A 12,582-nucleotide genomic window follows, 5' to 3' on the forward strand; every position below is an offset into this window, starting at 1 on the left:
AGAGGATGGAGAACAAACAAAGTACAGTGTTCCAAATCTTTCTTCTGTGTTGAGGGAAGCAGGCGAAACAGGGGATAGAAAGACAGAAATGGAGAGACAGACAGACAGAGAAAGCATTAATAAAACATGACTGCATGATTTTTCCAACCTCAAAGAGGCGAACACAGGAAGGCGCACTCCCAGAGCAGTAGCTGAGGTTCAGCGCAGGGTGAAGGGAACAGTAATCTCTAACTAGCTCAACACTGCAGTGCACTAGTTTAAACTGTTGGGCAAAGCAGCGTTCTCTGATCACACTTGTGCCAATTCACCTCCCTCCACCACAAGCCTGACTGACCTCATCTTCTGTCCTTTTATTCATTCCAGTTCTCATCCCCCTCTTTTTTTTTGTTCTTCTTGCTGCAGGCTGAAGGTGAAAGAAGCGCAGGCTCAGCGGAGACATGAGAGTTTTGTTAGTAGTAGTTTTGCAGAAGGCGAGGATGATGACGGCGTTCACCACGTCTTCAGGGCTATTTAAGGAAACCCAAACCTTTGCATCACCGCCCCACCTCACTCCTGCTGGCTTCTCATCAACGTTATTTGAACCTCGAAGCCGACATGGGTGGTAACACACCTTGGCATGGTGTTGCTCCGCACAAGCCAAGAGAAACACAGAAGCATGCACGCACACACGCACACACACACACACACACACACACAGCACCCATCTATGTCTGTCTTGGTGACAGTTAGCATTAGAAGGTAAATTACAAAGCCTTTTTTCATTGTTTTAACCATCTGTTGACAGCTGAGGTGGTCGTATAAATCACTGACAGGTCTGACATCATAGCAGGCTTACAGAGACATAAAATACATGTTTAGATTTAAACTGCAGACATTTTAAATACATGTGGTTTGGATGGGAACCAGCAAGCGAGGGGCATGCAAACGTTTCCATGATTTTCCACTTGTCTGGATCCAACTGCAGCGACAAAGAGAAGCTGAAGACGAATGAAAATAAACTGGGTTGCTCGATTTTTGTAACTCATATGTCGCATAATGTTGATTTTCTGTGGCAAGTTAAATAGCTGCCATCAATCAAACAAACCAGCGGCCAGACACAATGTCCTTCATGGTGCCCACAGTGAACATTCAACGCTGTCGGTGAGTTTGAGCTTTAACCAAAACCATCGACCGTTGACTGTACCCTGAGGGAAGCCACCGCACACGTGATCCTCTGGAAACCATACATCAGGAGATATTTCAGTTCTGCTCTCGTGTAGGGCAAAATGCAGAACCGGAGTCTGTGGGTGGACAATGGTTCGAGCCTGTGACCTTTAGGTGGCTGGAGACGCCAAGATGCAGATCAGCTGTGACGCAGGAAGCATTCACTCTTAAGGCTGCAATAAACATTCATTGCTGTCGGTGGGTTTACCTGAGAATAACTCACTGATCGATGAATGCAGACTGCGGTTCAAACACCTCAGTAACCAGCTGGCCATGAGGTTCAAAGAGAGCAATTGATGTGCACCTAGAGACTTGATACAACGTGCTAACTGTAATGTGAATTTAAGGTAAAGCTTTTCCTGAACACAGAGTAGGCTGCTAAATACAGGCACAGTGTAGGTAGTGTACTGATGTCACCATACAGGATATCTTCGCAATGAAGTCTATTTTTTTTTTAAATAGTTTTTTAAGTAGTTACCAATGGCCTTCCAAATCCAAACAAGATAAAAAACATATTTTCTACCTAACCACCAGTGCTATCTAGAAAATGTGTTTAGCTTTGGTTTTATTTGTCCAAGGTTTCCAGAAATTTGCCATGAAGAGTTCCACAAAAAAATAAAAGTTAATAGTATTTCATTTGTTGGGCTCACATTGAAAAAAAACTTCAAACTTCAAAAATCAATAGCAACATCTGATTTGAAATACTGTCTCCCTGACAAACCAAACAACACTCTTACAGCAGGTTGTACAGTGAATAATTTAGAAGTAAATAAGTAGCTCCAGTAGAAACTGTTCACAATAAGGTGTGGAGATTATCCAGAGTAACAAGGACACTTGTCTCTGGAAAACATTTTCTTTTTTGAAATGTCATTTGTCAATGCTGTGAGCACCACAAACAATATTCCATCCAACTACACTGTATTAGGTGGAGACAGAAGTTTCGCAGTACTCAAAATCTGGATGAATGAAACCAGAACTATCTTCATGACTAGATACCACGAGTGCTAACTGATCAAACATATCTCTATTTTGTAATTTGGGTAAATCTTACCATATAATGCCGAAAACTCTGTCTGTGTGTGTGTCTGTGTGTCTGTTCCATGTTTTTCTCCTCACTGACTTGGTCAATCCATGTGAAATTTGGCACAGTGGTAGAGGGTTATGGGAGGATGTGAATGAAGCAATATTACATCAATTGGCCAAAGGGGGGCACTATAGCGAGATGCCTCTCCCCATTAGGAACAAATTTGCCTCAAGAACCCATAACTTCCGGTTATATAGATTTTCTGCCATTTTGAATTATTTGAAAAACACTTCAAATCGATCTCTTCCTAGGAAGTTTGACCAATCTGCATGAAACTCTGTGAACATAATCCAGGGACCAATATCTAAAGTTCCCTCTTGGCAAAAGTTGGAAAACTTACTAAAACTGAGCTTCTATAAGGCATTGAATATTGCGGAGGGCGTGGCTCATCACATAAAGGTGTATAACATCTCAAGGGTTTCACCGATCACCACGCAACTTTGTAGGCATATGACCACACATAATCTGAGGGGACCCCTCCATTATTGACCCCATCAAACAAAATGAGAGCTAATTTCTTATCTAGGCCTAACCGCCATATCGGTTTTTACTAAACTTGGTAGATATGTAGAACAGGACGCCTCAAGGTGACTGGAGAAATTTAACTCTAACTGTCAACTGGGTGGCGCTATAACAACAAAAAAATGGCTAAAATGCGACAGATCGCTGTGGCTACAATTATACTATCAAGTTCACAAAAACTCTGTCTGAATACATTGCTCTTCTTAATGGGTTCAGTTGACTATTTAATCTGTAATTTCCTATGACCTGTATCCCAAACACACACCATGTGAAACTGTACGTGGGCAACTTTGCACTCAATGGGTATGGGCTAGTCATATACAACTTAAATCACAGCTGACCAGATTTAAAAGCATGTCATAGGGCTTTAAGCATTGCAAATGTGTGAAATTAAGCAACTAGAGATTTCAGCTCATTTCAGTTAACTTAAGTGAAGTAATCAATAATAGTAAACAACATGTCTGCTCTTGTTATTATGTCATTGCTAAGTTCCAATGCAGCTATGCAGACTGACTTGAAAATTCTGCTACCAACACCCTTGTGTTTGTTTTGACTTTTTAAATTGTGCCCAAGATACATGATACTAAGCAGGAAATGTTTCAGCTTAAAAATCAATTTGTCCATCCTCTCTGGTAGACAAACTAGCCCATGTAACAGCAACACAGTTTTCAAATTATCTCAGAACTTTTTAGCCAACATATACACCGATACTATTATATCTAAAGTCAGCTAATATCAGCCAGTCTATTGGTCAACTTATCAGTCCAACCTCAACCTTGTTTTAAGTCTCTGCAGGTTGATTTTCAAACAGTATAAATTCAAATGGAAACCAGTGGCTGCCTAAAATGTGCTAAAAGACAAGTTCAAAAATCTGAAAGACAATAGTATGTTTGTCAGCAGTACTGTAAGTATCACCATTGTTTATAGGATCTTCTTGCATTAGCTTGTGAAATAAGAGTCTAAATAAATTTGATATTTGATTTATAATAAGCTGTATATCCATAATGTATGGTTTGTGACCACATAATTCTATGAACTGTAGCCTCTGTATAGGCATTTTAACTGACTTTTCACCTAAGTCTTATCCGTAGTGCACAGGGGAATCAGCATGTTGCCTAAAGCAGCTTCCCGCCATGACCCAGATGTTAAATTCCATGACTTTTCTCTGATTTTCCATTACTAAGAGTGACCGCTTCCATGACCTCAAAATTGCATTCTGCTCTTGTTTGGTAATGTTGTCCACTTTCCACTTCACTTGAGCTGAAAATCAACTATTGCAAAAAAATGTGTGCTACAAACTGGAAAATCCTGTCGGCTAAGTTACGGGGAGCTACTGTTCTTTGTATATTCTAATATCCCCTAACCTAAAAGTTCCAAACTGTGCAAGTCTGCAGCACCACTCCATAATGTTGCAGGAATTCCAAGACCAGAGGGAACTCTGTCAAGGACATTTTTTCAAATACAGACAGGCTGCTGTGGGGGTTGTACCTTGGACTTCTCTAATAACAGGACAGTCATCCAGTATACAGTATCTAAAATGTAACACATTAACACAATATTGCTCAGTTCAGATCAGCCTTCTCAAATATATATGCTTTCAAAAAGTGAAACAATCTGTGCCCACGATTCCTGGAGTTAATCAGCCTCATAACCCATTTCAGTGTGTAATTGGAGGAGTTATAGGCATATGGAAATAATCTTGCAGTAATTGCCCTGTAAGGTTATGTTAACATGCTGGGAAATTTCAAACACATTGACTGTTTTCCAGCCAGAGCAGACCCAAAACAGTTTTTACAGTCGAAAAGTGTCGGAGGGGACAATGGCAAGCAGCCCGTGTCGCTTCTTGTCTTTCAACTGTCTACCACAAGTCCTGGTCATAAAGAAAAGAATCCCGAGGTGTAAATCAGGTGCTAATCAGGACTGGGTGATATGGAGAAAATCAAATCCAATATTTTTGACCAAATATCTGGATATCAGTATTGCAGTCATATTGCATAGTTGACTACTGGTGCTCTCACAAAATATTTACACAAGATTTTTTATAAATAATTGTCAGTAATGTGGATAAAATGACTGAGTGGGTAAAGGCAAATAGTAGAACAGCTACAACAGTCTGGTAAATTCAAAAAGTGAAAACCAGGAAAAGGACAATAGTTACAACAATACAATAAAAACTAAGACGACCACTGTAAACCCCAATTCACTCACTCAACTATAAAACGTTTTGGAAACAGCTTGCACTTAAAACGTTTATTTTAGTACAATACAGTAACATTAAAGTTTTGAGTACACCAGAAACAAAATACATGACCCTTGTCTGACAGTTTAACATAACTTGTTGTGGTTGTTGTTGTTGTTGTTGTTTAAGCCTTTCATTCCATGTCATATGAACATAAAAACATTGAGTACACATTTTACATCAATTTTCTTTAATTAATTGAACTATACAAATACATTGTGGCAGGCTTAGGTTTCTCAATTTGAACAATAAGGGAAAAGATTAAATTTGAACCAGGAGGTGCTCTTTATTTCACCTTAGCACAACTTTATATTAGACACTTTAATGTTAACACGGGGGGGGGTGTCACAAACTGTGTATATAACTTAACTCATGGTGCAAAATGTCTTTTACCACAACATTAACTGTAACCTTACGCTCTGAGAAACTGTGATACATTTCAGACTTGAAATGAGGGATTAATCTACAAATAAATAAGTGAATGACCTGTATGCAGCGGATGGATACTGTTTGCTACATATATTGGGGCCACACAAAAGTCTGCTTGTTTATCCCTGTGGAGTTGGGTTTTGTCATCACACACTGTGAAGTTATAGGCACTGACACTGGGAACAGTGTGACCCACTTCTCCCTGACCTGGAAACACTCTGCAGGCTGACCCCGAGTCTAACGCCAACGCGAGTTGCATCAAGCGAGAAAAAAAAGGGACAGTGAATCAAATCTAGGCTAATCATGAATTATTAAAGGCTAAAATGATAAGAAAGCACAGAGGTCAGCAGCAACAGCAGCAGCTCCTAAACACTGCAGCACTCATGCCATGTTCCGAGTGCAAAGGCTGGGGTACCCATGGGGGAAGAGAAGGAAAATCAAGTGAAAGAAAAAGGCTACTAGTGGCCTTTCATTCTTCATCCGCTTATCTATACATTCACTTGAGTGAAACACAGCCCTAAGGGTAACAGTGAAATCCACTTTGAAGGAGAAAAAAACAACACAAAGGAACAAAAAAGGGATCTGAAGCGGCGTCAAGTGTTTGACTGCTCCGCTATGTAGCAAAATGAAAACCTGGTGATCTTAAATGACTTTTGAACACAGGCATATGAAGTTAGCCCGGTTATGTGAGGACAAAGGAAAGGCATGTGCTGGGCCACAGCCAAGTAGTTCCATATGGGTGTTGAGTTCACTGGGTCCAGGTGGCACGTGGGAGCATACATCACATGTAGGTCCAGCATGGATCTACTGCCCCCTTATGGCCTAGAACATGCAGTGCTGCAGCAGGCCTGGCTTTTTGTGCTAATTTATGGAGCTGGGTTTTATGACACATGAAAACTAAATATTCTTCCACTGTATTATCTAATCAAAATCAAATCCTTTCCTGGTGTGTAATATGCTTCTTTAAACTGGATACCATCATCCAAATGCATTTTCCAGTTGGACAATGAATGCAAAAATCCAAGGGTAGCCTATATTTAACATTTACTGTTTAACCTATGTTTACATGCCTGGTGTGTACAGTTCCCAAGAGATGCTGGTTAAAGTTTACTGCAAAGAAAAGAAAGCTGCATGTAGAAAGAGTCAGTGAGACCATTCAGTGGAAAAGCCGAGGAGAGAAAGTTCTGTCCCCAGCTGGTAATGATTAACCATGGAACAGAGGCAGTCACTAAAGAACCCTGATAACCCCACTGGCGACCTGCTCAGCAGCCATTGGTCAGCTGTTAAGGGGGGGGGGGGTGACCCAGGGGATGACCTGAGGAGTAGCCATAAAGGCAAAACATGTCCTTACACAGGTCACAAAACAGATTTTAATCTGAACGACTTATTTGCCTCAACCAACTTCGATTAAAATCTGAAGAAAAAAAGCAAAACAGAAAGCCTAAACACTGACTTCCATCTGGCATGATAAATTGGACGCAACTTAAATAATTAATCCAAATGGATGTATGAGAGAATAAGTGTGCAGCTACAGCTTTTATGGACTGCATTTTACCACCACCCCAAAGAGCTGCATCTGTGCCCAGGAAACTGCACTCTCATAGGTTTATAACCCTATGAACCACAAATCACTCCCCAATAAATGGTCATCTGCATGTTCATGAAGAAAGTGATGGATATGCCAAGTTTGGGGAGAAAGATTCAGATGAAGGGCTGTGGCAAAAAAAACTTTCTCATTTGGGATATCCAAATTGACATTAGGACTTCATCTACAGAGCTTGTGTTGAAAACAGCTGTTGCTAACTCAGCTATTTGGCCCCTGACCTGGGTTTTTTGGTCACTGAATGTGGGTCTCTGAATTCCCACCCCTGTCAGAGCATTTACAAGCCTGAGGAGTCCTGCCTCAGCCCCCCTTGACCTCAGCATCACCCTTGCCCAGTGCATGCACCGAGGCATCCTGAGAGGAGAATAGGGCCAACAGAGAGAGTGAGTGGTCGTGGCCACAAGCCCACCTCGTCAAGTTTACAACCCAATCAGGCTCAGCCTCATAAATCCACGCCTCCTCCTGCAGCATGCAACAATGCCGGCCATTCACTGTGTGTTCAGGTTTAATAGTTCCTCTCCAGCTTCCTTCCACTTCTTAGCAACCCCCCCTTCCTCCTCCTTTCTCCTCTTGCAGGTTTATAGAGGGAGCGATGAGAAAGCCCAGGGTGGAGGAGAGCTGCACACAATCAGGTCAGCACAGAGTCACGGCGAGGTCAGCATTTTCTGAACTGTGTCCGACCTCTGACCCCCCCATGGTGCCACCTGGCGCTACGATGGCAGCCAGGGGAGTCCAGAGTGAACTTCGCCTGAACCTGGAACTTAACATTGGACCATTGCCTCACCCCTGGCCCTTTGCTCCCAGTTTCCTCTGGGCCAAGAGTCACACATTCTAACATTTCAATTCTCAAGTTTTAGGTTTGCATTTAACCAAAGCCACTTCTGTTGATGGCATCAAAGTTATAGCCTTTAACCCAGAGGTTATGTTCCCACACAACTACAGACTGAGGCTGTTTAATGGTACAGATATAGAAAATAGAAATATGTATTTTTAGCCTAAAAGCAAGATAATAATAATAATCCTCTTGTTATAAATCTGTAACTGCTTGTTGATTTTTACCATCTCGTTTTTATTTCACACACACTGTTTTTGCCTGTTAATGCTCCAGAGTCAGTGAGACTCATGCTTATGGGAGAAGCTGCTCCGTTATTATTATTGAGTTTATACTCCCCTCTTGTGGATTTGACTAGAAATTGTAAACCATTCAATAAAACTATAGCCCTCTACTTTACCACTAGATGGAGCTACTATCTTATCATCTTATTTAATACCAGAAAGAAAAACTGAGACAGACTGTTGTATGAACTGGGAGAAATACTACTTTTTCTGAGTTACATTTTACTGACATTGTCAGACGGTTATTTAGTGAAAAGTCAGTCAGTGCAACAAGGCAATTCACTTAAATCTATTTTTTTTAAAAACAAATCCATTACGATGTACTGTGCTACAAAAAATATGCAGACTAAAATAAAGAAAAAAGAACACATGCATGTTTTTGAACTCACCCATGCTGTCGGTCTGTTCAGACTCCAGTGGATGGTCACTGTAAAAGCCTGAGAGAAAGAGGTACACAAGTTAGCTGGTGGATGGATTTAACAGAGATTTTCCTCATTATATAGACAAAAAATGTTTCTATGTATTTTATGGAGAAGAATAAATTACATGTATACATTAACAAATACATTAATGTACTTTAGAAATAGAAGAATATGTTTTCATGTATTCTATAAATGCATTTCTTTTGCTTTGTGTGAGTGTGTAAAGATGTTTGTTTTTTGTTGATTTTAAAGTAAATGTTGGTACAGTGTAGCTATGTCAACTGTGTATGTGCTTTCCAGTTCCCATACTACCATACTATATACTATGCCAGAAAAAAAATTTAGTATGCCCCAATGCAGTATGCAAAAAATACCAGAATGTTCTACTACATCCAGCCCAATTTTGCAGTGTGCAAGCCAGCATGCTTTTCTGGCTATTTTGACCCGCAATTCACCGTAACATCCACTGAGTCGCAAACAGATTGACAACTCAATTGAAGTGCAACTTCTGACAGCTGGTTACAATGACAGACAATAGCACATTCAAGTAACTGATGACCAGTCAATTAGTAATAAGAACATTAATAGTTTAAGTGAACAAAACAAAATCCTAACTGTAACAAACAACAAAAGGAAATGACAATAGAAATAACAATAGCAGAGACCCACAGATGTAATTTCACTGCCACAAATGAAATATGTTAGAATCTACAATTTGTGCAGTTATAACTTTAAAGTTTAACAACAAACATTGCAAAGTAACAAGAGCAAAACTCTCCCAGTTGCTCTTCGTCTCTGGCGAACTCTGTAAGTGACGTTTGTTTTATCACCAAGGTAATGGATATAAAAGCAAGAGGGTCAAAGAACTAGGCATAATGTTATGAGACAGTATTTCCCGATTGTGTGCACGCAACAGTACATACTTTTTATAGGCAGCTGTAGTACCTACTAAAAGTAAAAAGCCACTATGGTGTTTGAAACGGTTTCTACATACAGAGAAACAACAGCAGTGTCATTGTGTTGTTCTGTGTGTTCACTGTTGCATATCTCTGAAGTTTCAGTGGATGTCATGAATGAAAGAAAACAGAGTCATGCAGAGGTCCAAGTATTATTTAGCCCTGAGCTTGAATTGGACCAAAAAATTCTGCCAGTACTCCGATAAAGGCCCTGACACATCAAGCTAACAGTCAGCCGTAACTCAGTGTTGGGCTGTCGGTGAAGAACAGAAATGGAAGTGAAGAAAGTAAACAAATAGTTAAGTCCAGAGGGGGGAGACTAAAACAAACTTGTTACATAAGGTCAGATTATTTTTCTTTAAACACTGAGCTCTTTAGCATTAACATTTTCTGATGTTTTGTATTATCGTTCACTGGCACACAGTAAATATGCTCTGTTCTTTCAAGACTGCATTGTATTATTAATGTGCAAAGTGGCTAACTAGCGTCAAGATGGTCTTTCAGTTTCCATTTTTGAATGACAATTACAGATTACTGCTGCCTGCTGGTGTGGAGAGTTATTTCCTCTCAAGCAGGCGCAGAACGTTCTTGTTGGCCGTCGACTGTGGTCTTTGCAGTGTGCTTTTGTGCAACTTTGTGGCTAAGACACAGCGAAGTCATGCGACGCAACAGGGGACCATCATCACTATTAGTTCTCCAAAATTGCTTTGGTGTGTCAGGGCCTTAAACCAGCACAGCCTGCACAAGCTGCAAATGAGTGCAGGACTTGTGCACAAGAACTGTAATTCTAGAGTAGTTCTTTGAAATACCACTAAAAGTTAATTTGAACAAATTATCAATGTCCATTTCATGTTGGTGTCTGTACAGACCATTAATGGACAGAGGATTTTAGGGTCCAGAGCAGAAATCTAAACTCCTACGCAGCAGCTTTTCTAACTAATCTCCTGCTTGTTTGACAGGACATGGGCCGGTTTTGCCTGACACTTATAATAACCATTTACCCACAATATTTGTAAAGTGCAAGTATTGAGTAATAAGCCACAATACTCAGTTGGACAGAAATTGAATATGCCAGCCAGAACCTTGTACTGATGAGTACTGACTTAACTGAAGCACTAATTTGGCCAGCTTTTGACCAAAGTAGAAACAATAATTACTGGTGAAATGGTCAACTAACATCTCTATATTCAAATTACAATATGACTTGTACATAAATAACACAACAAACTGCTAAAGGCTCCACAACTGCTCTGATTCTGTACTCATGTAACCTTAACTATAGTTAAGTATAGCACTAGCCAGAGGGCACTTAAATAAATAACTGTTATTTACTATTGGCTTTATTATTTACTATTCAAAATAGTACACAGGTTTAATCTCAAAAGAATAAATGTCATTAATCTATATGCACATTGTCCAGAAGTCAGAGCTCTTACTGAGAGCAACACATAACATGGGACCATCCAAACTGTTCAGTAAAAGGGTAGATTAGATCCCTCAGTCAATATTTACAGTTTGCAGCTCGGTATCAGCAGTGAAATAAAGTGATATCTCTGCCTCCAGCAGTCTTCATGTTCTGCATTCATCTGTGAACTCAAACTGAGAGATTACAAATAAAAGAGGACAGATTGTGTGTATAAAGTGCACCCACATGTTCACTGTGATTAGTTTGTGGAAATTTGATTGAGGTATTGACAAATCCTTAAGGTCTGATTTTCAGTACGCTCCACTTTCTATTAAACTGAAACAGAGATGCTTCATTGAGGTGATGTGTTATAGTGCACAATACACAACACCAGAGGTCAGACTGTTGGAACAGGCAGCTGAGCTGAGAATGCTGGTGACCCCAAATGCTGAGGATAACGTTACAGGTCTAGTAAAAAGCTGGCCAGCAGAGAGAGACCGCGGAGATAAACAGCAGTAGAGCCAGAATGTTTTCACATCTGACTATGAATTAAAGGTTTATTTTCGACCAAATCGGTGTTAGTCATTGTTGGAACAGTGGAAAGACTAACCAAGATGGTTTTGGTAAGTTTTATTTTGTTTCTGTCCAATCTAAAGAAACTAAGCACAAAAACAAAGGAAATTTGTGTTTGGTAGATTTTTTTTTGTAACATTGCTTCTTGGCAATACCAGTGGAAAGCTTGTTTATTTCCCTTTTAAGTGGTGTCACAATTGTAAGGAACATGGATTTGTGGGATGAGCAGCAGAGCTGAGCAAGTGGGTTGCACCCATGAAAAATTTGCCAAATCTTCACTGCCAATGCCAAACAGCTTTCTTTTGCCGTTGACTCTTGTTTGGTGTTGTTTGGTGGATTTGATGATTGAAATCTGAAGAAACCAGACATATTGGCAATTTAACAATTTATTCATTTAACAAACATGAGCCTCAGTAGCATGTGGAAGAACCATGCACAGCCACAACAGCCTGGCACCTCCTCCTCATGCTGGTCACCAGCCTGGTCACACACTGCTGTGGGATGGCACCCCATTCTTCAACCAGTATTTGTCGCAAGTCAGGCAACGTGGTTGTGTTGGTCACTCTGGCAGAAACAGCACGCCCAAGCTGATCCCACAAGTGTTCACTGGGGTTGAGGTTTGGACTGCTGGCAGGCCATTCCATCCTCTCCACTCCCAAATTCTGGAGGTAGTCTCTAATAAACCCCACTCTGTGGGGGCGAGCATTGTCATCTTGGAGGATGGAGTTCAGTCCAAGACTGTGGATATATGGGATTGCCACTGGTTGCAGAATTTCATCTCGATATCTCTCTGCATTGAGATTGCCTCTAATGATGACAAGCCTTGTTTTTCCAGTGAGGGAGATGCCGCCCCACACCATCACACTGCCTCCAAAAAAAAAGTTACTCTATTGGTGCAGCAATCAGCAAAGCATTCTCTGCGTCTTCTCCACACTTTAACCCTACGATCCAACTGCAACTACAATCTGGACTCATCGCTGAAAATAACGTTCCTCCACATGTTCAGCTTCCAGTGCACATGTTGCCGACA

General features: G+C 40.6%; 2 protein-coding genes across 2 annotated transcripts in view; one reads left to right on the forward strand and one right to left on the reverse strand.

Moving 5' to 3' along the window:
- The window catches only part of LOC126393944 (coiled-coil domain-containing protein 106-like), a 613,357-nt gene that overhangs the window by 304,364 nt on the left and 296,411 nt on the right, over positions 1 to 12,582 (forward strand). The gene's annotated exons all lie outside the window — the stretch shown is intronic.
- nr6a1a (nuclear receptor subfamily 6, group A, member 1a) overlaps positions 1 to 12,582 on the reverse strand; it is a 136,935-nt gene that overhangs the window by 91,831 nt on the left and 32,522 nt on the right. The window contains exon 2 of the mRNA XM_050050354.1: positions 8,586 to 8,633. Within this exon, the coding sequence (XP_049906311.1) occupies positions 8,586 to 8,633 (48 nt within the window). The remainder of the gene's footprint in view (positions 1 to 8,585; positions 8,634 to 12,582) is intronic.

Source organism: Epinephelus moara, chromosome 8 (assembly GCF_006386435.1).
Source record: "Epinephelus moara isolate mb chromosome 8, YSFRI_EMoa_1.0, whole genome shotgun sequence".
Classification (NCBI taxonomy): Eukaryota; Metazoa; Chordata; class Actinopteri; order Perciformes; family Serranidae; genus Epinephelus; species Epinephelus moara.